The 26,781-nt window shown below is 31.5% G+C and overlaps 2 protein-coding genes across 4 annotated transcripts in view; one reads left to right on the forward strand and one right to left on the reverse strand.

The window, feature by feature from the left end:
- The window catches only part of LOC140442020 (uncharacterized), a 1,060,727-nt gene that overhangs the window by 559,194 nt on the left and 474,752 nt on the right, over positions 1 to 26,781 (forward strand). The window lies entirely within an intron of this gene.
- LOC140442019 (uncharacterized) lies at positions 10,755 to 19,299 on the reverse strand. The gene is made up of 2 exons (XM_072533054.1): positions 18,538 to 19,299; positions 10,755 to 13,313 (listed from the first exon to the last, which is right to left on the reverse strand). Exons 1-2 carry the CDS (start codon positions 18,561 to 18,563, stop codon positions 11,357 to 11,359), a joined length of 1,983 nt encoding a protein of 660 aa, XP_072389155.1. The 5' UTR covers positions 18,564 to 19,299; the 3' UTR covers positions 10,755 to 11,356.

A 26,781-nucleotide genomic window follows, 5' to 3' on the forward strand; every position in this document is an offset into this window, starting at 1 on the left:
GTTTAACATCGTCAAATACCTTCTCGTAGTCGATGAAGGTGAGGTAGACATCTTTTCGTTGATCTAAACAGTTTTGTATTAAGGTGTTCAAACATAAAATTGCCTCTTTTGTTCCTAGTCCTCCCTTAAAACCGAATCTTGTTGACCCATTCAACTGTAGGTCTTATTAATGTTAAATCGGAAATACATGAGGCTTTCGGAATTAAACAACACTGTATCGGAATATTTTTTGACATCAGTAAAGCCTGTGATTCAGTATAGAAATATTCAATTTTCAAAACACTTAGCAAATGAAAAATTTAGAGGTCACATATATTATATAAAACTTATTATAAAATAGACAGGTTTAAGTCACAGTAGAGGGAGTATATTCCTCAACAAAAAATCAAGAAAATGATATACCACAGGGCTCGAACCTTAGTACTACTCTATTTCTTGTAGCTAGGAAATCTACTGCAAAAATTAAACATTCTGTAAAAGCTAGAGGCTATATACAGATGATTTATTTATACTTGTAGAGGAAAGAACCTAACAACCATCCATTACCATAAATCGTCCCAAAAACCATAAATCGTATTTAAGAATGGTCATTTACATTATTTTTTAACCCGGCAACTGTGTTGTGGGGTGAAAATCACCCACGTCGTTCATTAGCGCTTGTTAAAATAGTGGCAACATCGCCAGATTCATCTGGCGCCACGAGTACCTTCCCATAATATAACAGATCTTGTATTGCATCATAAATTTCAGTATATAAATAAGATTTGAACGAGTGGTGTCGCGTTCTTTGGACTTTTGGGTGATTTTAACCCCACTACACAGTTGAAGTGCAGTAATATTTAGTTTTTGGGTAATTTTAACCCCACAACACCGGTTAATTAGCAACAGGTAAGTTCTTATACTAGCACAATTTATCCTTATTTTTTTAACAGAAACATAATGTAATTGGTAGGAATATTGAAAATTGATTAGATATTTTTAATTTCAGACATATAGAAATATGTGTAGTTTTAAGAAAGAACAAGAAGCTCTCTTGAAGCTTTGGCAGGATGAATTAACTGGATCAGAGTTAGGATCAGAAAGCGAATCTGAAAATGAAAGTCAGCAGGTTAGCCTTTGTCCCAGTGAGGATGTTTTAGAAAACCAACTTCAATCAGTGGAAAATTGTCAGCCTGGTTCTAATCAGAAAAATCAATCATCGTCGGAAGATTCCTCTCAAGACAACAATAAGTTTGAAGATAATAAAGTAAGGCAATCTAAGTTTTTTATCGGACGGGATGGGAAAACAAAATGGGCAAAGAATTGTCCTAATAAATCGGTTAGAACACGACAAGAAAATTTAATAACTTTACTTCCCGGTGTTCGAAATAATACAAAATATTGCAAGTCGCCCATTTCTTGCTGGGAATTATTCATGGATAATATTATTGTGGAAGATATTGTCCACTGCACTAATAAAAAAATCAGTTTAGTCGCTCAGAATTATAATGACCAACATAAATATATCACCAAGTCTACGGACGCAGAAGAAATTCGTGCAGTTTTCGGATTATTATATCTATCAGGCGTTTATAAAGCCAACAGGTTAAATCTGGAGGATCTGTGGGCTACAGATGGAAAAGGAATTGACATTTTCAGGCTAACAATGTCCCTGCAAAGATTTATATTACTTTTAAAATGCCTACGATTCGATAATATCGAAAATAGAGAAGAACGAAAAAGAGTAGATAAACTGACAGCTATACGAGCTGTTTTTGATCGATTTGTATCCAATTGTCAACAATATTTTATTCCTAGTCAATACTTGATGATCGATGAAAAATTAGAATCTTTTCGAGGACGTTGTTTCTTTCGGCAATATATCCCCAATAAGCCGTCCAAATATGGAATTAAAATATTTGCCTTAGTGGATGCCAAAACATTCTACATTTTAAATTTAGAGGTATATGTTGGCTCACAGCCTGAAGGACCTTTTCAATTTAGTAATAGACCGTTTGATGTAGTAAACAGGCTTGTAAATCCAATCCGTGGTACTAACCGCAACATTACATTCGACAACTGGTTTACCAGCATACCGCTAATGGAACATTTGCTTAATGAACATCGGTTAATATCTGTTGGAACTATTCGTAAAAACAAGAGGGAAATACCGACAATCTTTTTGAATTCCAAAAACAGAGCTGAAAACCACGCAATTTTCGGATTTAAAAAAGACATTTCTTTGGTGTCCTTTATCCCGAAGAAAAATAAAATAGTGTCAGTAGCTTCTTCGCTTCATCATGATACAGAATTTGACCACAAATCAAATAAACCTGAGATTATAGACTTTTATAATCACACAAAAGGTGTGTGCGATGGCAAGATTAAATAGTTATGTTATTTATCAACATAACAAGCCAACTAAAAAACTAAAACGCAGATTTTTTTTAAAAGAACTTGGTTTGGCACTAATTAAACCATATATTAAAAAAAGAGGTAACAATCAAAGAATACCATCAGACATAAGAGCCAAACTAAAAAGAAATGATGGCGGAGAGGACTCTCAAGGACCTCCAAACAAGAAGCAACGAACAACATCCAGATGTGGAGTGTGTCCCCGTGGAAAGGACAGAAAGTGCCAAAAAAAATGTGTGAAATGTGACATTTTTCTTTGTCTTGAACATTGTGTATATTTTTGTTCTAAATGTGCACATAATTGTTAATTATGCTATTTAAACAAAAGTTCCTAGTTACTTTTTATAAAATTTGTATTTTTTTTTATTCTATATCTCTAATAAAAATTTTGGTAACAAAAATTGTGGTAGTGGTTTAAATATAAACTAAATTTTAGTATATTTTTTAAATCGTTGAATTTTTAACGGAAATTTTTTAAATGATTTATGTTTGAAAAATATTATATAACAATATAACCATGATTTAAAATCTTAAGGTTGCATGTAAAAATAAAATATTTTCTCAATTTTATAAATAAAAAAAAATGGGGTGATAATCACCCCAACACACAGCTCCTGTCAGAAAATTTCACCACACAGTCGCCGGGTTAATGGAGAACAGCTTAAATGTGTAGACGAAGATTTTTTAGTATGATCTTTGACCAAAAACTAACTTGAAAGATACATGTAGAATATTCAAAAAAGACATGTCAGCCTGGAATAAATTTGTTACGATCACTTGGAAACAAAAAATGGAGCGCCGACTTTTCTACATTACTACATAATATATCGCCCTATCACAAAAAAACGCATTTAAAAATAATAGATGTGATTCAAAATACAGGTCTTCGAATTTCCTGCTTGGAGGAGCATACCACACAAGTCCAATATAAAGCCTATACTAAGAGACTGGAGATATTCCATCTGTATTTAGAAGACAAAATCTAAGTCTTTCTTATGCCGCTGTGGTATCATCAAACTAAAATAATCCAGTCATATACAACGTATTTGCTGACCGCTTTTAAAATTGTTTCCAAACTTTAAACACCGCTTCTACTGCTGCCTAAAAACCTACTTTTTAAAAATAGGTATCCATTTTCTAGAATATCTCCTCAATTCAAACCCCTCCTCCTTGGACAATTCGCTTTTCCTCTACTGATACCAACTTAATACATCTTCTGATAAATGAAAAATGCCAGCAAGTCAAATTAATTAAGAATTTCTTAAAATATTAATTAAATATGGTAGATATTTCAAAGCTTACACTAATGCCTCCAAAAACGAAGAAGAAACTGGGACAGCAATCTACACATCAGCTAAAACAGCACCTTACAAATACACTAATACACAACAGAGTTCTCTGCTGAACTGTTTGTCATATTAAAAGCATTAGTTTTGATAGCTAACAAAAATAAATCATGAAGTATCATTATTGCAGATTCTACCAGCTCAATAATGGCAATAAACTAACTCTACTGTGATTATTCACTACTCCTTCTCGTTAAAAAGGAACTAAAACATACTGAAAGTATGAACATTAAAGCTAGTTTTATCTGGGTACCGTCACATACTGGAATCGAAGGTAACGAGATTGTAGACAAAATAGCAAAAAATGCATCTATTAACCCAAAATGGAGAAGAGAATATAAAATCTCTTTACACTGACCTACAAGCATATTAAAAAAAATAATACAATTTAGCAGAATACATGGAAGAACTCACGAGCTAAGCTGTACAAAGTTGATATTACCCATTAAAAAATCACAAAATTTAACAATAGAAGAAAACAAATAACCTTCACTCGCTTTCGAATTGGTCATACTCGGTTAACAAACAACTACCTACTAAAAGGTGCTGATAAACATGTTTGTGACATGTGTAAAATTGTGTTAATGATAAAACATTGTTTATTGTAGTTCCTAGTGTGATCTGCAATGCAAATTGTATAACATACCATTAACAATAAACAGTATTCTTGGTAGTAGTAATGTACGCACTAAAAAGAATGAAAAATGGTAAAGCCCAGGTCCAGATGAAATACCAACGGAAATCCTTAAACTAATAGAAAAAGACTCGATTCACATTTTAGTTAAACTTTTCAATAGCATTTATACATCAGGAAAAATACCACAAGAATGGCTTTTATCCACCTTTGTTACTATACCAAAAAAGATAAATGCCAAACAATGCAGTGATTACCGTACAATCAGTCTGATGAGCCATGTACTGAAAATATTTCTGAAAATTATACACTCTAGAGTACACAGAAAACTGGAAATGGACATCAATAATACCCAGTTTGGATTCCGAAATGGACTTGGAACAAGAGAGGCGTTGTTTGCACTGAACGTTATGTCTCAAAGATGTCTTGACATAAATCAAGATGTATTCATGTGTTTCATAGATTACAACAAGGCCTTTGATAAAGTGCGGCATGATCACCTAATCAGACTCCTGACAGAAAAGAATTTAGATAAACGAGACATCCGACTAATAGCAAATATGTACTACAATCAGAAAGCAGTAGTGAGAGTAGAGAATAATACCACTGAAGAAATTGAAATAAATCGAGGTGTGAGACAAGGGTGTATACTGTCACCAACCCTGTTTAATCTCTATTCCGAAGACGTAATGAATAGAACACTCTCTGAGCAATCCGTAGGTATTAAAATAAATGGTGTTAGATTAAACAATCTGAGATTTGCCGACGACACCGTTCTGATCGCAGAAACACTTGAAGAGCTACAGACATTGGTGAATAAGATAGCAGACTGCAGCGAAGAATATGGACTATCTTTGAACATAAAGAAAACTAAATTTATGGTAATATCGAAATCAACACAAAATGTTCAAAATTTATATTTACATAATGAAATTATCGATCGAGTTAGCAAATACAAATATTTGGGCACTTTTATAAATGAAGACAATGATAGCTCAGCAGAAATCAAAATAAGAATAGAAAAAGCCAGATCCATATTCACTAAAATGAAGAGAGTGTTCTGCGGAAGAGATTTGAGCCTTGAAATGAAACTTCGCCTGATGAGATGTTACGTACTTTCTGTGCTGTTCTACGGAATGGAGTCATGCACGTTGAAAAAGATTGATACCAAAAAATTAGAGGCATTTGAACTGTGGATGTATCGCAGAATCCTGAGAATATCATGGACCGAGAGAGTCACAAATGTCGAGGTCTTGAGAAGAATGAATAAAGAAAAGGAAGTCATATTTACGATCAAAAAACGAAAACTGCAATACTTGGGACACATTAGAAGAGGCGAAAGATATGAACTGCTTCGAATAATTATGCAAGGGAAAATAGTAGGAAATAGGAAGAAGAGGAAACTCCTGGCTAAAGAATCTACGGGAATGGTATAGCTGTAGCAGCAACGAATTGTTTCAGTCAGCAGTTTCGAAAATACGTATAGCCCTGATGATCGCCAACCTTCGGAACGAAGATGGCACTTGAAGAAGAAGAAGTATTCTTGGAAAAGACAGTGATACCAAAAATATTTTCGCCCTCTTCAGAGACTGCAAGCTGTTATTAAAAATCTAAAATGTTACTTTGTATAAAGTTAGAGCTATTTCTAGTTATGTATTGCTATGGTTAATATTCTATTGTTAAATTCCAATTCTGTATCACAATCTATACACGCTAATAACCCTGCGTGGTTGATGTACTTATGTTTTGGAGATTTTGAAAAGGCATTTGATAAGGTTTAACATAAAAGGCTTGTAGATATATTAAAAAGCAAAAATATTGACAGTCATGATATAAAAATTATATCTTATGTTTATAGGAATCAAACTGCCAAGGTAAGAGTTGACAACCAGAACACCCGAGATATTAAAATACAGAGAGGAGTCCGCCAGGGTGGGAAAACAAAGAATATCGTGGCTTAAGAACTTGAGGCAATGGTTTGAATACAGCAGTGCAAAACTATCTAGAGCGGAAGTCAACAGAGTCAGCATAGCTATGATGATTTTCCAATGAAGTCCACAGTCTTAGCGGGAAAATAAAAATTTCTCCTTTGAATCTTTTTGTCACACTCGAATAAATAAATTATTGATCCAATCGTCTTCTGTTTTGTGCCGCATGTATCCTGTTTGTAGCTTCTGGTATTTCATTATATATTACTTATAGTCCCTAAGTTGATATTAGAAATAGATATACAAATTTCTTTCTGCACTAGATAATTTTTTATGACTTTCAATAATCTTTTTTAATTCGTTTGAGTATCTATGTATTAAATATTGCATAGTCATTATAATGCTCCATAGTCACTAATGGATAATCAAAAAGCATACCCTAATATAATCCTACATCACTTTGAAATATACGGTAGGATGGATTAAATCTCAATATCTCTGTGTTCCACCTGATCGAATATTCTAAAGCTAGGTACTCGATCCATGTACTTTAGGTAATGTTTGAATGGAATACAAATGAGTTAAGCCGTTAGCTGTTTTTGTTCGTCTTGTAGAAACTTCAGCGTTAAACTAAATATTTAACTACAGTTAATGGGGGTATTATAAGATTAACTTCATAAAATTAAATACAGATAAAAACTTTTCATGCAGTGCGTAGTCATAGCATATAAAATTTTTCTAACAATTAGTCATTCTTTTGAGTTTGATCTAAGAATAAAACACACTTTCACAAATGGTGGTACAATTTATTTTTACTAACTAGAATTATATTTGTATTTTTTCATTTTATAATTTTCATTCTAATAAAGGCCTTTATTTTGAATATGGAGAATTTTAACTTGGTCATTAAAAGAATGATTATGATATGTGTTGCAGTTTTGTAACTTTTTACATTATATGAATCGGTGAGAGAAGAAAGCGAATAATATGTCCAAGTTTGTGATTTTTCAGTACGATCGAATTTCTGCTTCTATTGATCCGCATTTGGTAGAGAAAAGATATTTTGCAGGTTTATTAATCATAACAGTCCACGGCTTCTTCCGTAACGTCTTCATTGACATTGCCAACATTCTGCAGTGCATGTTCGTATGAATAACACGTCTTTTCCTCGTCGGTTAACTTGATAAATGTTAAAATATGTCTGACATTTGCCTTTTTGGGAGCACTAATTTTGTTAACAGATGGTAACAATGTAGCTGTTCGATAAGAATGTAAAATTAAAAGACTGTTCTGAAAGAAACTGTTTTCTTTCCTTTGTAATAAGTAAAGATTCGTTGCTCAGTTATCTTAAACGCAATTTTTTTTTAACATTTTGCATGAAAAAACTTTAGTAAACCATTGTTGACCATGTTGCAGTACTTTACAATTTTTAGCAAAAATATTTTAATAACCTTGAAAACTCGAAGGTTGTTCTTGTTTTCTTATTATTTTTTCAGATCATCCAAAGACACGATCAGCCGGCATAAAACTATGGCTTCATATTGGAAATAATATGTGTTGAATTTTCTTCAATATGCTATTTTGTCCATAACATAATAGCGTTAATATAACTGCAGCATTTTTATTTTGACCAGGACAAGAATCCGAATATAGTTTTAAGATTTGAGGTCTTTCATCTAGGTTTAAAGAAAGGGTTTATATAAAGGACAATTTTCCTTGTTCTGATTTGTCGCTAGTATTACAAAAGTAAGATTATATATAACCACAACTGTCGCATATAATAAACATCAGAAATGCTTAGTTTTGGTAAAAGTTGGTTTTGTTGCATACCAAAACGAACTCTAACCAGTTAAACTGTTTGTTCGGGCTGTTAGGCCGTTGTCTTCTGAGATTAGTTATCGACGTTTCGCCAACAGTAGGGGTTGGTATCTTCTGGAGATGTTACTGCTTCGCTTGTACGCTGAAACTGACGCCACGTTCACACACACACGCGCAGTGATCAACCCTGCTCCTAGGAACATGTGTATACCATTGTAAGAGTGGGATCCACATGTACGAAGATCAAACCGGTCACACTTCGCTAATAGAAGTGGTGCCTATCTGACCCCCAGGCTTTTCCTCCATCCCTCCTTATCGTGTGACTTACGTGAGGAGGCTTATGATCTAAAAGTTACTTAGGGTGCCCTGGGTAATGAGACCCCTCTGTTTTTAACGACTGTGCTTATACCACCTAACTGTAGGAGTAGCCACATGTAGGCTTTTCTCCCTATTTACTTTACTGACTCTATAGAAGTTACTCTAACTTTACGTCGGGACTTGAGTCCCCAAAAAAAGAAAAGAAAAAGAGCGTGTGTTCCGGCCATAGAACCGTCAGCCTGAGCTGACGACTCTTTCAGCTCATGAGCTCAGGATTAGCCTGAGCAGCGTTTGGTAAATTAAAATATGTATTTAAATCGGATCTAACCATATGCCTCAAAAGGAAATCTTTGACCAATGTGTATTACCTGTACTTACTTATGGAGCGGAAACATTAACACTTACAAAAAAGGTAGTGAATAAGATTCGCGTGACTCAGAAGGCTATGGATCGCCAGATGTTGGATGTCTCTCTGGGAGACCGAATCTCAAACGAAGAAGTTAATTGTGGATCAAAAACAACACACGTTATAGGAAAAATCGCGTCGCTAAAATGGAATTGGGTAGGATACGTCGTTAGATTATCAGACGACCGGTAGACAAAACGTATTGTCGAGTGGGGACCAAGACAAGAAGTAATACGGAGCAGAGGACGCCTATCAACTAGAGGAACTGATGACCTGAATCGTGTTAGCAATAACTGGATGCAAGCATCACAAGACATAGACGGATAAAAAGAGCTGAAGGAGACCCATGTCCAACAGTGGACTCATATACCTTGATTATGATAATGATGATAAACTTTTTCTGGGTAGACTTTTGCATATAGGCAAGTGAGCCAAATCAACTTACTTTCATTCCTAAAAATGATGTTATAATTTATAACTAATCATTTTGTGGCACCCTGTATATTAATTTAAGAGTATTTAAAAATCATCAAAATTTACATTAATCTTGCCAGCCGTTTTTAAAATAATTGAGTCGTTGCATACTTCAAACTTATTTTATATACTATTATATTCGCGTGTAAATGAATCCAAGAGAGGAAAAGACCAGACGGTATTGAGTGACGATTTTTAAAAAACATGATAAATTAAGATAATTAGACCAGAGAACTAAGGTTTTCCGGTGACATTCGTTAATACAGCTATTTAACACTTGTTGTTGATAGAGTTGGTGATAACATTATGTAATAAACCAAAAATGCTAAAGATTAAACTTGCTTTTTTACTTACAATGTATAAACAATGTAAGATCGCTATTTAATTTTAAATACCAAAGGTGAGGACCACTAAATTATATGGAAAAGTGACACCATTTTACTGAAAAAGCATAGAAAATCCTTTAAAATAAGAATTCGTATAGTTACTTTTGTTAATTTGTTGCTTAATGACAAAAGTTGATTTATTGAAAATTATTAATACCTTGTCCAAAAATGTAGAAAACACAAAAAACCAAAAAGTATAAGCCCCGATGGACTAACCTTAGTTTGCTACTGGTAGAGTAAAACGTTATATTTGATTAACAATCCTAAGCAGTTCCTCGCTTCAATAATGTTTTCTTCTACCTCTAATATTCAAAGAAAACACGTGTTGGATCGAAAGAGAAACAAGCGGAATGCGTGCGCAATTTCAACCACCACTTTACAATTTGTGCCGTGAGGCGGTCGCTTTCAGCTCAAATTGGAGCAGAAGATTTATTCTAGCGAATCTTGGGAACCATAATTTCAGTAATTACCTCCCTAGAAATCACTGAAAAAGTTATAAAACTCCATGGAACGTTTGACGGGAACAGGTTTAGTGTTCTTTTAAGTCTAAGGAAAAAAGTTAAAAAGAAAATAGTATAAGGGTTGAAAACAAACGTGAAAGTAAAATAGGGTGTCTAAAGTTCTGGGTAAATATTTATGGAAAAAGTTGGCTAGGAAATTAGCTCTACAAAATTAATTGGTTAACCTTATAAATACACAATTATTTTGTAATAATATACACATATTCTTATCGTTTAATAATAACATCTCTTTTCATCAACTTTCATTTTAAGTTTTTAAAATTTTTTATATGTATAAAGCTTATGCTTTAAATAGCTATATTATAAGATTTAACACTAGAACGATCAGATCGATTATTTGACCATTAGACGATTTTTGAAGAATACATAAGATTTTCTGTTACATAAATTGCAACTTTACCTTGTTTCTTTTTTATCCTACAAAAGAAATTAGGTAATGAAAAGCCGAAGATGCTAATTATTTTAAATTTTCTTTACTTTCCCAGTGCTCCGAAAAACATATGACGTCATATAAATTTTAATCAAGTGTTATGGAATACTATGCGTTTATTTCTTCTCCGGACTAACTCTTTGTTTTGGAATTAAACAGAATATATTGACATGTATAAATTTATTATATTAGAGGATGAAAATTACACTCTGCTTGTTATTTCTTAAAACTATGAATATATAAGTTCTGTTATCTACAATTATTTAACGATGTTTCTGGATGGATTTGAGTACAAGAGATTGGACTCAAATATTAATATTAAAATAGCAAATACGGATAGCTTATCGAACAAAGAAATAAGAGAAATAAATTATTATTATTCCATAGATACGAAGTATTAGGTGAATAAACTAGCGAAACTTATTTATTCTAAATAGGAAAATATTTATGAAGAGTATTGATTCTGATTTCTAACAGCAAATAATTATTAGTGATTATACATGAGAACTTTTCATAATTGTAAATAACATATACCAGGTGACTAAAAACTATATAGAAATACATAGATACTTTAATTATCTTACATGTGAGTGGGTAGGTACATTACACCTCCTTTTGTAAGAATGAAAATAATTGTAAAATGAATTTTCATTTAAATGGTATAAAACATTTGTATACATTATTATTTTATTTTAACACATTTAAATAGTTTCTTTTAGTCTCGATAGTCTTTCACTTCGTCTTATCGGTGTAGTCTCTGTGAAACTAGTCTCTTCACACTTTTTGGATTCACTATAATTATTGTCTTTATTATGTTTACAATCTATACTTAAATCTGTCTCATGTACATGTTTTCGTTTACTTTGACATATATTTAGTGTTAAACAATTTGTAATTTGTTGACAACTATGTGACGGATTTCTACGAAATCGTCGGTAAAAATATTTAATTATCCTGTATAAAATATAAAGTAACATACATTTTATCAAAAATAAGATTGCATAAGTGAAATAAGAACTATTTTTTATTGTGTCTGAAAAATTAATATTTGTTTCTGAGGTCATTTTCTCTAAATTATCTAGTTTATGGCTTGCTAAATTTAATGCATCTCGATCGAGATTATTTAATTGTAAGGGAACAAGGTGTAATTTGGATTCATTATTTATCTTAATATCATCACAACAGACTTCTGGAAGGGATAAATCTGGAATGATAGACTGAAAATTACTTTCTTTTGGATTTGAGACAGATATCAAAATAGTTGATCCGGTGTAAGTTTTGCAATTATTCGAAGTAGAAAAAATACCTGTGTTTGAAAGAACAATAGATATTGGCGTACTAGTCTGACAGCTTAAAGTTAAATCTGTTGGTTTGGGTAAAACATATATCCAAGAATTTGGTTTGTTTAATTTATGCCAAATTTCATATTCTGTTTGAATTATACGAGTATCGCAACTAGATGGTATGTTTGTTATTGAAGTTAACAATTCAGTTTCACAAATTGGATTAGTGTGTGTAAATCGGAAAGTATCAGGATTTTTGCAAATAAGTTTTTCTTCATCTAATGAATAACAGTCTTCTAATGTATCAATAGTAACATAAATGTTTCTATTTTCTGAAAGAACAAGATATTTGACAGATGGAAGAATAAAGGTAAGTCTCTTTAATGTTGGATGAATTATAGGAAGAGATATTAGTTTAAAAAGAGAATAAGGAGTATTACTAACCAAAGGTATACTAACCGTAATTAAAATCTTGTTATCAAAATATATATATTTAAGTAAAATGATATCGAAATATTTATGAGCATAATCGATAGTCAATGGAAATGGATAAGTCGATGTACTAGGTAAATGCGTTACCGTTTTAGATAATTCTTGAATTAGTTGCTCAGGTGTTATAACAGAAGGATGAAGGTTATTATTTCTTGCAAATAGAATAACGTTTATTAAAGTAGAATATTCTTGTTGTAATTCTGTTATAAAGAAAGTTAGTAAGGTAAAATGTTCTTCAATTTTTTGTTTTAAATCTAAATTAAAATATTTATTATTCATTTTATCTGTGTAATTGGTAATTGATTCAAAATTTTTATCAAAAATCACTTTGTTTCGGTCTAGATTTGTAATAGAGTTATTAAAATTTGCAATCGTGGCTTTTACTACATGAATTTGTTGTTTTAGTAAATCAAGAAGATGATTTTCGTTACTTTCAGCTTTGTTAATAGCATTATTGAAATTTTCAGCATCATCACTGTCTAAGGTACCGAATAAGGTCCTGAAAACAGATCCAATTGCATTAAATAGAGCGCGTTTTGGTCTAAAATGTTCATGCAGAATTATGTTTTTTAAAGTTTGTTCATCTTGAAAGAGTCTAGGTATGATTTGTCCTAAGAGTTTTAGTGAAGTATCGCATAATCGTAATTCAATAAGAACTGGTTTGTTTTGACACAGTCTTAATGTTTTTTGATAGGTGAGATCTACAAAATTTAATTTGTCTGTAAAAGGTTGTAAAGGAATATGACTTAATATGTTCCAATGAGTTTCAATAAATTGAACATTTTTTATGTGTTCGTAATAGATTCCAGGTGATTTGTTGATAGGAGTATTGGTATATTTCTTGTGAATTTGTTCACTATTTGTCAGCCATATTATTGCATACCTGAAACAAAAGCATGTTTCAATCTATTCATGTGAACTTTTATTGGTTTTTTATTTACTAAAATTGTGCAATTGACAGGAGAATTTATCTCTAGAATTTTATAAGGTCCATTATAATTTTGTGTAAGTTTTTTGGTTTGACCCTTCTTTGTTTGCTCATTTTGGAGATATACTAATTGTCCTTCTAAGAAAACGGTGTCATTAATCTTTTGGTCATAATATTTTTTACTGACTACTTTAGATTCTAATAGATTCGTTTTTGCTAACTCATGAGATTTTCTAAGCTTAAGTGTTAAATTATCTAAATAATCTTCATATGTATATTTGAGTTCTACTGGTCGTATTATACTGCTAGGTAGATTAGGTGTATATCCAAATATTAGTTCATATGGTGTGAATTTGGTTGAAGTATGATTAGTTGTATTATATGAAAACATAGCAAAATCTAGCCATTCGTCCCAATCGGATTGATCAGCTTTAATATAATGTTTAAGGTAGTCTGCTAAAGTAGCGTGACTCCTTTCTAATGCAGCATTTGATTCTGGATGATAAGCAGTACAATTTATATGTCTGATTTTAAAAAGCTTGGCGATTTGAGAAAATAATTTGGAAGTAAAATCTCGGCCTTGATCAGTAACTATTATATCGGGTTTTCCAAACTTGCAAATAAATCCACGAACCAGATTTTCAGCGATAGTCTTGGTTTCATGATTCGGAATTGCATAAGCTTGAGAAAATTTTGTTAAGTCATCTTGTAATGTTAATATGAACTTATTACCTGACTCGGTTAAAGGTAAAGGACCTACTATATCTAAAAATATTTTTTCTAATGGATTTGAGCTTGTTGTTGTTATCTCCATGGGCTTTACGAATTTTTTTCTAACGAGTTTATTTTTCTGACAAGATTCACAGGTTTTTATAAAGTTTTTAATATCATTTTTCATATTATTCCATTTGAAATGTTTTTTTATACGATTGTATGTCCGATGAAAACCAGAGTGTCCAGCCGTAGGACTAGTGTGATTCTCTTGTAATATTGTAGTTATTTCCTCAGGTTCAGGATTTGTTAGTATATCATGATAAATGATAATAGATATATCAGTTTTTCTAAAAATAAATCTAATCATAGATCTAATTTTTCCCCAACTTAATTTATCGTAGCTAAAAGTTATTCTGGGTAGGCAAATTTTTAATATTTTATCGTTTAATAACCAGTCTCTTAATTTTATTAGGGAATTAAATATATCTTCATAAGAGGTATTGTCCCAATAATTATTTTTTATAAATATGTAATAAAAGTTTTTATTTTGATCAGAAATATATATAATGTCATTTAGTCTTGGATTTTTGGCTTTCAATTTTTCTATATGACTGAATTGTTTATTTATTTGTTTCTGAACGATCTCATTAAAATTTAAATCTACGGAAACAAACAATGCTAAATTTTGTGAAAATGATGTAATCTTTTCATTTGTTTCTTTTATATTATCATTTGTTATTAATATAGTTTCGGATTTAGATAAGAACTGTGAATAAGTGTCATTATTTTCTTTACTCATTTTGTTTATTTGTAAGGTGATTGTTGCCGGGTTTTTGTTTTCTTCGCAAATATTTGTTTCAGATATGGTTAAAGGAGGACGACTTAAACAATCAGCATTTTGATTTAATTTACCTGGTTTATAAATAATTTCATAGCTATATTCTTCTAATGCTAATCTCCACCTAACGAGTCTTGATCCGGGATCTTTTACATTAAATAGCCATGTGAGTGGTTTATGATCCGTATAAATGAAAAATTTATTTCCGTACAAATATGGTCTAAAGTGTTTAACACTCCATACAATTGCAAGTAATTCTTTTTCTGTTGTGCTATAGTTTGATTCCGCTTTGTTCAAGGTACGACTAGCATAAGCAATAGGTAAATCATCTGGTACTTTACCTTGAGAAAGTATGGACCCTATTGCATAATTACTAGCATCCGTTGTTAAGACAAAGGGTTTGGTAAAATCTGGATACTGAAGTATTGGTTCTGAACAAAGTATTGATTTCAGGTTCTCAAATGACTGTTGTTGAATGCTTGTCCAATTAAATTCAACATTTTTCCTCAGCAGTTTTGTTAAAGGTTGTGTTAAAGCACTGAAATTTTTTATAAAGCGTCTATAATAACCAGTGAGACCCAAAAAGCTCTTAATATCTTTTTGTGTTCTGGGTATAGGAAAATCTGTAACAGCACATACCTTTTTTTCGTCCGGTTTGACACCAAATTCAGTTATTAAATGTCCTAAATACATTACTTCGCGACGAAAAAATTCGCACTTATCTGGTTGTATTTTTAAGTTGAATGTAGACAATTTTTCGAATACTTCTTTTAATCTTTTATTATGATTTTCTAATGTATCGGCATGAATGACTATATCGTCGAGATAGACAAAACATCTGTAATTTTGTATTCCTGAGAGGACAGTATTCATTAGCCTTTGAAAAATACTGGGAGCATTTTTTAATCCAAATGGCATTCGTGAATATTGATAATGTCCAGACGGAGTTGAGAAAGCAGTCTTTGGAGAATCCTCAGGATCCATTTTGATCTGGTGAAATCCTGATGTTAAATCTATTGTTGAAAAATATTTTGAATGACCCAATTGGTCTAATATATCGACTATATTCGGAAGTGGAAATGAATCTCCTATAGTAATATCATTTAGTCGTCGATAGTCTATAACAATTCGCCATTTCTTCTTTGCTGAAGCATCGGCCTTTTTTGGCACAACCCAAAGGGGCGAATTCCATGGCGAAGTTGATTCTTCGATAATACCTTGATCTAGCATACCTTTTATTTGAGTTTCGACTTCATGTTTGTGTACTTCAGGATACCTGTATGATTTAGTGCTAATAGGTACATTAGAATTTAAAGGAATTTTGCAAGTTATGGCATTTGTACTGGTAAGTTGATCTCCTTCCAGATAAAAGATATGATTGTACTCCTTGCAAATAGAAATTAAAGATGATTTTTCTTCACTATTTAAATGATCTGTTCTCAAGGCATTTTTTAATTTAGCAATTCTGTTAGAATTCGTATTATCTTTATAAGAAGACATTTTTCGTATATTTGCATTGTTTTGTAAATTTGGAATTTTTTCTATTGCTACTTGAATATCGTTTAATTCAACATCCGTTTCAGTAGTGTTTACGATTGAGGTTAAAAAGAAATCATTTTTTACTTTAACAACACTAGGACATAAAAATACACCTTTAAAGATTTCGCGTTCGGGACATAATCCTTCGCTTAATTCATTATTTATTACTTTAATTTGAACAATTGTTTCAGTTCTTGCGGATAGAATAGTTTTATTACTTCTTGAGTTAGAATTAGAGTTTTGATTTAGTATAAGATCGTCTGAACAGGATTTTTCTTCTGAACAGGATTTTGATTTATGATTTCGTGAAGAGTTACAAGTTTTATTTGTGCATATCTCAGTGGATTTTACACATTTTGGACTTGAATTTTCTTTGGATTTAGAGTTAGATTTAGATTGAATTGGATTGGATAGTAGTTCTTCACTACTTAAGGTTATTTGGATATCATTGGTTTCTAAATAAGAATGATCCTCTATGGATTTAGCATCATAAGGAAATATTTCATCGATATTAGAACTTGTCTCGATATTTTGATCTCTCAGAAATTCGTCATTGTCATTGTTTAATGGAGATTTTATATATTCGATTGAAATAGAACAATTTTTAAAGTTTAATTTATTTTCTTTATAATCAATTTGGCATTTATTTATTTAAAAAAAAATCGCTACCTAATATACCGTCGAAATGAAGAGGAAAATCGTCTTCTACGACATAGAAAACATGAGTTTGGACAAAATCTTTTATCTTGAAATTTACGTTACAACTACATATAGTTTTATTTGGATTTAAGACATTTTTATCAATGCCTCGTAGAGTAATAGACTTAGAATAAATTTTTGGAATGTTTAGTATTTTTGAATATTTAATTAAAGAAATATCTGCGCCTGTATCGATTAGAAACTTGCAAGAGGATGGATTAGAATTATTTACTAAGGGTAAATCTACATAGGAAGTGACTGAGAAGTTGATGGTTGTGATACGGCCTGAACTGAACGAACTCCTCGAGAATCGACCGTTGGTTGTCGAGGATTCTGGAAGTTTAAAGAATTTGTTGGATTTTTGTTTTTATTGTTAAATTCGCGTTTTCTACATTCTTCTATAACGTGACCTGGTTTTTTGCAGTATCTGCAAAAACGTTGGGAAGTGTTGGTATTTTCTTTTCTTAAGTTTGGAGGAAAATCAGAATTGGAATTTGAATTTGAAGGTTTATAATTTTGATTTTGAGAATTTGACCTTTGAAGATTTGAATTAGGATATTTTGGGTTTTGAAAACTAGAATTTTGAAGATGTCTAACATTTCTATCTGAATTGTTTTTATATCGACAGTTATTTGAGGAATGGTTATTTCGTTTGCAAATATTACAGAATGGTCTGAAAATTTCTTGTCTTGATAACTGTTCTTGTTCTTCGGCAATTGCTATAGCAACAGCTCTTTCTAAGGAATCTGGATTTCGGGCTTTGATTAAAATAGAGAGGTCTTTGTTTAATCCTCTAATAAAGACATTTAGTGCTTGAGTTTTTAAGAGTTTAGTACATGCATTTCTTGCATCTGGAGATAAGTCTGGATCAAGTGTATTTATTAATTTTATATAGCAATTTTCAACTTTATTTGCAAATGACATTACATTTTCACTGGGCATCTGACGTAAGGAATGTAATTCCAATTGCCACTGACCTTCAGTTCGGCGTTCAGAATAAGCATCTAATAAGAAGTCTTTTAAATCTTTCCATTCGTCAAATGTTCTGTTTCTAGTTATGGCCCTAGCTTTATCGGTTAATTTAGTTTCTATAATGGCTAATAAGATGGGTTTGGATTGCGGATTTACTAAATTGTATGCTTTATCACAATTGTCTATGAATTCGTATAATTTTGATTTTGTACCATCAAATCGAATGAGAAGTTTTTCAGCTATTTCAATTGATACTGACATTTTATTTGAATTAGAAGTAGAAGAATTTGAAAGAGAATTTGAGTCGGGAGAAGGTATTTGTTCGTCAAATAAGTTACTTATATCAGGATATAAAGTAGACATACGTTTACAAGATTTTTAAAATATGAGACAGAATTTAAGATAGAATGTACTTACAAGTAGAATATTGTTGTTGGTCGCATAGTCTATTATTCCACGGGTTCACCTCTACTTCCGATGGAACTACAATTGGGTTATGACTGGAACTGGATTTCGAACTGGATGTACTGGACCCCAATGTAATTAGTTGTAGTGGCGATTTTTCCACACTGACAGTTTTTTTTTTGAATGATTCCTCGAAGGAAACAAGTCAATTCAAAAATTCCTCAGCTCTCCTTCTATCAGCAATCAGAGGAACTCTGCTACTAATATCCCACGTTCTGACACCAAATTTTGTTATGGAATACTATGCGTTTATTTCTTCTCCGGACTAACTCTTTGTTTTGGAATTAAACAGAATATATTGACATGTATAAATTTATTATATTAGAGGATGAAAATTACACTCTGCTTGTTATTTCTTAAAACTATGAATATATAAGTTCTGTTATCTACAATTATTTAACGATGTTTCTGGATGGATTTGAGTACAAGAGATTGGACTCAAATATTAATATTAAAATAGCAAATACGGATAGCTTATCGAACAAAGAAATAAGAGAAATAAATTATTATTATTCCATAGATACGAAGTATTAGGTGAATAAACTAGCGAAACTTATTTATTCTAAATAGGAAAATATTTATGAAGAGTATTGATTCTGATTTCTAACAGCAAATAATTATTAGTGATTATACATGAGAACTTTTCATAATTGTAAATAACATATACCAGGTGACTAAAAACTATATAGAAATACATAGATACTTTAATTATCTTACATGTGAGTGGGTAGGTACATTACACAAGAAAAGCGTTGATCATATCGACTTTATTTGAAGTACACTGCAAATTAACATGAAATATGCTTACCGTACCATGTCGAATTAGTTTATTTTGATAAAAGTTTGTAGAAGCTTTGAGGTTTCTTCTTCTCCTCCGTCTTCTTTATTTGTTGAAAATTTCTTTTTAAGTTAAATATTCTAAATGCAGCTTCTTTGGGCCAAATATTAGGTCTGTAGATTTCGTCAATTTTATCGAAAGGAAAAGATACCATATACCACAGTATTGGTCAGTCCTATGCCATTCCACGCAATTAAAAGTAATATCGAGTACCGTTTCACCCAAGAATTTTAGAAGATTATCGGCTTTTATATCAACACCTATGCGGGACACCTGTGTACATGACCTTGTCTAGGAATTGTGTTTACACTACTAGTCGATTCGTTGCTTCCATTAATGGATGTGTATTTTTTTTTCTTTTTTCGATTGGGTATTCCAAGATGAGTGTGTGTGTGTGTGTGTGTGTGTGTGCGTGTGTGTGTATGTGTGTGAATAAGTGTGACTTAAGTCAATTTTTTTTAATTATTTCAAATCAAATATTCTTAATATCTAGCTTCATTGTCAACAAACGCAAACCTTTATTCACATTCCGCACTACTTGTACTTTTACAACTTTTACAACAATACTTTGGCAAATAATATGTTTTGCAAAATTTTGAAATGTATTTAATTAGTAGAACAATTTTTTTTAACTGCAGTATACTAACAGGTGAGGCTGCAGCTATTTTGGAAGCCCTAATCTTCTTTGAAAAGAGTAGAACGATGAAGTGCATTATCGTAACAGACTCATTAAATGCATTACTTTAACTGAAACAAATATATACAAACAACCCTATTATACAGAGTATAAAAAACGAACTAGAAAAATTTCGATCATTAGGAAAGGAAGCGGCTTTTATTTGGGTACCTTCACATACAGGTATATACGGAAATGAAAAAGCAGACCAACTGGCTAACAAAAGCCGAAGGAACTCAAAAAAATCCTGCAAAATTGAAGACATATCCGTATACCGATCTAAAAAACCTGGTTAAAATCAACTGTATTAATACTTGGCAAAATTATTGGGAAAAATTAGGTACTAAATTAAATGTAATTTGCCCAAAAATAACTGATGTCCTGGAGACTCCTTTAAACAGAAGAAACCAAGTCATTATTAATCGTTTAAGAATTGGCCATACTGAATTAACACACAAATACCTAACAACAAAAGAACCACTACCTATCTACTCCAGCTGCTCTAACCCACTGACTGTGAAACACATCCTGCTTGATTATCCTCAATTCAAGGAAAAAAGAAGATCCCACGGATTCACAGATGATGATCCCAAGACAGTTCTCACCAAAAAAATTTCGACCTTGTTAAGGTATTTAAAAGACATCAAGTTATTCAATTTTCAGAAATGCAATAATAAAGAGTTTAGAATTTTTCATTAAGTTTTCTATGGTCTGTTTTGACGAGTCACCAACCGGTATACGCATAAATTTAGAAAATGTCGAATCATCTGTACTTTTAGCATGAATTATTTTTCTTTCTAACAGTGTTTTTAGTATGTGCTTATTCTAATAATTGGAATTATAAATTTCAAACTACTATATTACATACAATTTCAAACTATGCATATATTATGTAAAATAATTAAAATTATTTTGACTAAATTTTGCTCGGCTATACTTATACATTTCTGCCGTTTAGGAAGAGTCGTAGTTATCTAAATTTTACAGGAACCAGATGCAGTACAATTCCCTCTAAAATTTATTAATGCATCTGCCGTAGCTTAAACAACATTTTTGTCTTGGGTTGCTTAAAATTGCAGTGTTTTCATAAAACGTCCGCGAAATAATTCGTGGGGAACGTGCAGAGGCACGGCACAACATCCGAGCAAGCCATGAAGAATAATAAATTAATATGCAAACAGTGTGCACAGCTGGATAAACCGAATGCTCCAGTTTTAATTTTAACCTTAACATATGTCAGCTGTTGCGGTCATATACTTTTGGGAATTTTCATATTTAGAGCGTTTTCATGACAGCTGGAATGTACACGCTGAAAATCATCCAGTTCACAGAAATCATCACCTTACTGCGAAACGCGGCTTGCAAAGCGAGTTTTTTAATAATCAAATCTGTGTCAGCATTAGGTACTCTCGTTGATTGTAATATTTTCATTGCAATTTTGCAAAATTGCAAGTCTTTAGATATTTTTATTAGGAAGGGTGCGTACACTAAAAATAGTTTTTAATTAACTCAAAAATTCACTAAAAATGATTTTCGATTGTCAATTAAAAATTTGACTTTGACTTCAATTTATTTGGCAACTTATGTTACTAATTAGTGAATTTGGCCCTTTAACTTTATACTTGAGAATACCTTAAATTTAGAAGAAGATTGTATTTAATTAATTTAATGTTCGGAAATGTAATGAAAAGTGGAACAATTTGGTATGTTAAATTGACATTTTCGAACATTAAATTAATTAAATACAATCCATTTCTAAATTCAAGATTATTCTCAAAAATCAAAATTAAAATTCCAAAATCACTAATTTACCGAATAAATTGCAGTCAATGTCAAGATTGTAATAATTTTCAAAGCCAATAGTGGCTTAAACAACGTGTCACTTAACACAAAAGTGACTGTAAGATAAGAAAAAACTCTTGTGCTTTAGTGGACCACCACTTGAAGACAAGACATAACTTTGACTTTAATAATGTAAAAATCTTGGAACAAATTGATAATTATCGAAATCGAAATCCTTGAAATGGTAAAAATTAACAAAACTCCTGAATCTATCAATATAAGACTGACACCAACCATTCAAGTAATATCTACTGCAACATACTAAACAATATGATATGATAGATCATAACCTGTAAAAAAAACTAACTCAGTTAATAATCTTGTAGTAATCTACCTACAATTTTATTCTATTTCTTAATATCAGTATTACAATAACTGACTACGACCCATCAATTACGTTTTATAGATAAATTTATCATGTTCCTGATTCTTTCTTATTTCTCTACTATTAATTGCATCTCTCCACCTTATGACATCGATACATACTATCATAATAATTGTTTACTTTAACTTGTTCATTAAAAATTGTCCAATAACTGTTTATTCTAACTTCACTCTATAAAATATAATGTATTGCGGTTACCATAACTTCAAAATAAATTAAAACCAAAAAAATGTCAAAACAAATTTAAATTTTTACTATTCTAGTTGTAAGTATTGAAATATTCACTTTGTTTGCTCTCAATAATTATTTTAATAAATTTAATTTTTTTCCTGAAGAAGTCACAAAAACGTGACGAAATATTAAGACATAAAACAAATAGAATAAAACAAATTTCCTACAGATTTATTTCTCACGCTATAGACCAAAGCATCCTCGACCCCCTTCAGAAACCCCGATCCTATATAGGCCAAACAAATCGTAGAATCCAAAAAAGGATTTATGAACATTTCATTTCTGTTCGCAATTCTGACTTAATTTTAGCTCTTGGTCAACACCATCTTCATACAGGTCACAAAATTAATTTTGAAAACTCCAGAACCGTAGCTCCTATCTGCTTCTATAAACCAAGAATTATCCGAGAAGCCATAGAAATAGAAAAAAAGGCCAAATTGTCTTAATAAAAGAGATGACGGCATACGGTTACCTTCGATTTGAAGCCCTCTCATTAAAAAAATACCATCCGCTCAACCCGTCAATTAAAATCCTACTGACAGCAATGTTCACGCCACCCCCGCGCCAATCCCCGCGCCAATCCCCGCGCCAATCACTACGCTAATCTCCACCCAAGCCACTTGATCACAAGACTAGTGATCAGTGTAGTAGTTTCTAGGGGTTCGGGAGACTGAGACCTCAAAAGCTCTGAAGAAGACATCGAAGAGGATGTCGAAAGCTCGGCGCAATGATAATCAAAGCGGTTCCATCCGGAAGACTGTTGAGTTTAATATTAAATCCTGTAATAGTATTAATCTTAGTTGTAGATTTCATTGTACTAACCGCGGAAACTTTTCGGAACATCTCATGTCACAGTGTTCATCTCCATACTCCTCCGAAACGGCTGGATTGATTTTTATAAAATTTTGGGTTATTATCTATTTTTCATACCGCTAAACGGTAACGGTAACGGTTTGAGGGGAATGTTATCAGAAACATACTGGGACCAAAGATGGAAAACGAAGAGGATGCAAGACAATGGATGAATCATGAAATACAAAAATGAATGGGTTAAGAAAACATAGCTAAAAGAACCAGAGGCAGACCTAATTTAAGATGGAGACAACAATCTGAAGAAGACTAAAGAAGCCAGGAAATTAAAAATATAGAAAGGACAATCAAAAATAGAGAAGAATGAAGAAAAGTAGTGGAAACAGCAAAGTCACACCAGAAACTGTAACATTGGCCTCTGCGTCATTCGCAGGAAAAATAAAGCTTTTCATCCCAACTGTCTAAAGAAAAAAGTCAAATTTCCTGCACCTGTCATGATCTGGGGCAGCATGTCGTCTAAAGGTGTGAGAAAGTTACATTTTATCGATGGGATTGTAAATAGGGACAAATATTTGAATATTTTAGAAAAATCTCTTTTACCGATTATGGAAACCGTAGATCAGTGTAAAATCAGCGGAAGATTTTGTCTTTAAACAGGACGGCGCAGGTTGTCATACCTCACAAAAGAGTTTAAAATGGCTTGATGACCATGGCATGCCACTTCTGAAATGGGTTTCTAACAGTCTCTACTTGTCTCCGATAGAGACTTTGTGAGGCGAAATAAAAAAAGCTTTGAGAAATCAGCCTGCCAGCTCCGTCAACGAATTAATGGAAAAATTGCAAGAAATATGGGACTCGTTTACATTACAATTTTGTCAGAACTTAGTAAAAGCTATGCTTTGAAGAATTGTAGATGTCATTAAAAATAAAGGGAATGTAATTCGGTGGTAAACTTTCACATTTTTTTTGTTAACATTACATATTCTATGCGTTTTTTAAATTTATTATTATTCTGTTTAATCAATAGTTTTCATTACGTTATAAAATATTTTCTATAATTAAGAAATTCAAAAATGTTGTTTTTTTGTTCTTTTTAAAATTTAAAATTTAATTTTCTTATAAATCTAACGTTGGGCCAAAGGGCTCGTAATTAGTCTTATAATGACAATTTCAAATTCTTTATATTTAATATACTAAAGCTATCTTTATTAGAATCTATGGAAATTATTTAATTAAAATATGCATATGTAATTATTCTGAATGACCAACTTGAGACAAACCGCTTTCCCGTCTTTAGCTTATTTAGTTAAAGACTATAAACTGTAGACGTATAGTAAAAATACATTACTTGAGAAAGGCACTCTGACAAAACAGCTGTAGTGATAATAAATTAAAACAAATTTTGTGTAAGTATACAAAACAGAAGTCTTCAGTGTTTTATTTTTAGACAACGGATATATTTTTAACAGATATCCTAAATAGAGAAATATCTTTATATTGTTATGAAAACGACATGTCTTATTTATGAAGAAAATAAAAGATTATGTCATTTTTTCAGAACATAACAAAATGATGATTGTTTCAAACATTGCATTTCACTTTTAGAAAGTGAACATAAAAACAACAATAAATAATTCTACTGCTCTTGTTGGAACACACGTTCCAACAGTAAACCCCAAACAAGAAATTGTCTCTGATAAATGATGTAAAATCGCACAACGTTGTAACCGTTTTGACTAATTGCTCTTGTGTTTTTTGTTGGTTCGCAATTATGCTCCCCTGAATTTCAAATACGGACAACTTGGTTTGTTGGCGACTTGTTTTTTGGAACCAGTCAAACATGTTGGATAAGTGACTTTTATAATCCGAGTAATCCGTCCTAATTCTCGTTCATTTGAATATGTAAACTACGAATGATCTGCATTAATAACCGTATTTTAATTGCAAATTTGGATAAATTTATTGTAAAAGTAAATATTTTTTTACAAAAATATTAATGTAAACTAGAATTTCTATTAGTTATGAATGTAGCTCAAAACAAAAATCGTGATAGTCCGTATGCTGTTTGCCAAAATATACCACAAACCTTGGAGGGTACACGTAAACTCATCACCAATTACCATAAATACCCTCGTACATAGTACAAACTCATCACCGCCATAAAAGTGGGGTTTTCAAAATAGACCCTAAGAGATTGGTAAACTGATCACTGGCCTACCTGCACCCCGGATCAGGTATAGACCATAAAATCCCAGCAAACGGCTAGTTTTTGGTAATTTCACAGTAAAATCCAAATCCAGATGTCTTCAATGCAACTGCAATTTATTGGTTTTTATTTGGGAATTCCACAAAATTCTATTGACAGCTACCTAAAATCATGCGAAAAGAAAAATTTCTCTTCGTTTGCTCTTGTTTCTTCAACATGGATAGTGAACTGCTAATTGATTACGTCTTGAGCCAACGCAAACAAAAAATAATGATTATCAATAATATCAAATTTCAATTGCGAAAGACTCTAAAAAAATCGAAATGCCTTTTGTGGACTTGTGCGACGAAAGAGTGTAAGGCTAAATGTCATACAACTGGTGAGTAGAAATTTTATACCGTTTTTGTTTAGTTGTTTCGCACTGGTTTTCGCGAATCATCCTGATCAAACAGAAAAAAATCAGTGTAATTAAGTTCTTTAAGTTAACTGTATACGATGTTTCTTGTGGGCAAGGCATAATATCACTTTGTTGCTGTAGATTACCTTTTCTGATATTACATTTTGAGATTTCTAATTAAATTGTTAAAGTCACACATTGTTATATATATACATATATATATATATATATATATATATATATATATATATATATATATATATATATATATATATATATATATTATATACAGGGTATCCAATTAAGTCGGCACCATATATGAAACCTTTTTATTTTTAGTTTTATGAATTTTGTTATATAAAATATTTATGTTACACAAAAAGTTTTGAATGATCTAAAACCTAGAATACAATGATCAGATATTAAATTTTTCTAGTTGTATACGCGGTTTGTTAAAAAAAAGTCTTAATAAAATTCATGTTGTTTAACGAACCGCGTAAATGACTGAAGAATACTAATAAATATCTGATTCTAATGATTGAAGTTCTACATCAAATAAATTTTTTTTCATAAAGCTAAAAATAAAAAAAATTTCCATATGGTACTGACTTAATTGGGACAAAGAAGTACTCTGTTTAGTCTACCAAGCTTTCGCAAATCTTTATTTGTATCATCAGGGTGCTAAAATAAACAAAATTAGTATAAATTACAGAATAAAAATTATTTTGTATCTTACACTAATTGAGGTTAATTGTCATGATGTTTATAAAATGAAATGAACAACTCATCTGACTCCTACAAATAATGGCGA

This window comes from Diabrotica undecimpunctata, chromosome 5 (genome assembly GCF_040954645.1).
Source record: "Diabrotica undecimpunctata isolate CICGRU chromosome 5, icDiaUnde3, whole genome shotgun sequence".
Classification (NCBI taxonomy): Eukaryota; Metazoa; Arthropoda; class Insecta; order Coleoptera; family Chrysomelidae; genus Diabrotica; species Diabrotica undecimpunctata.

Bases quoted from the DNA above. Each gene is read 5' to 3' on its own strand.
- LOC140442019 (XM_072533054.1), bottom strand. From the start codon at position 18,563: ATGCGACCAACAACAATATTCTACTT. The intron at 13,314-18,537 runs GTAAGTACATTC...CTTTTGTTTCAG, and splicing joins CCAACAACAATATTCTACTT to GTATGCAATAATATGGCTGA.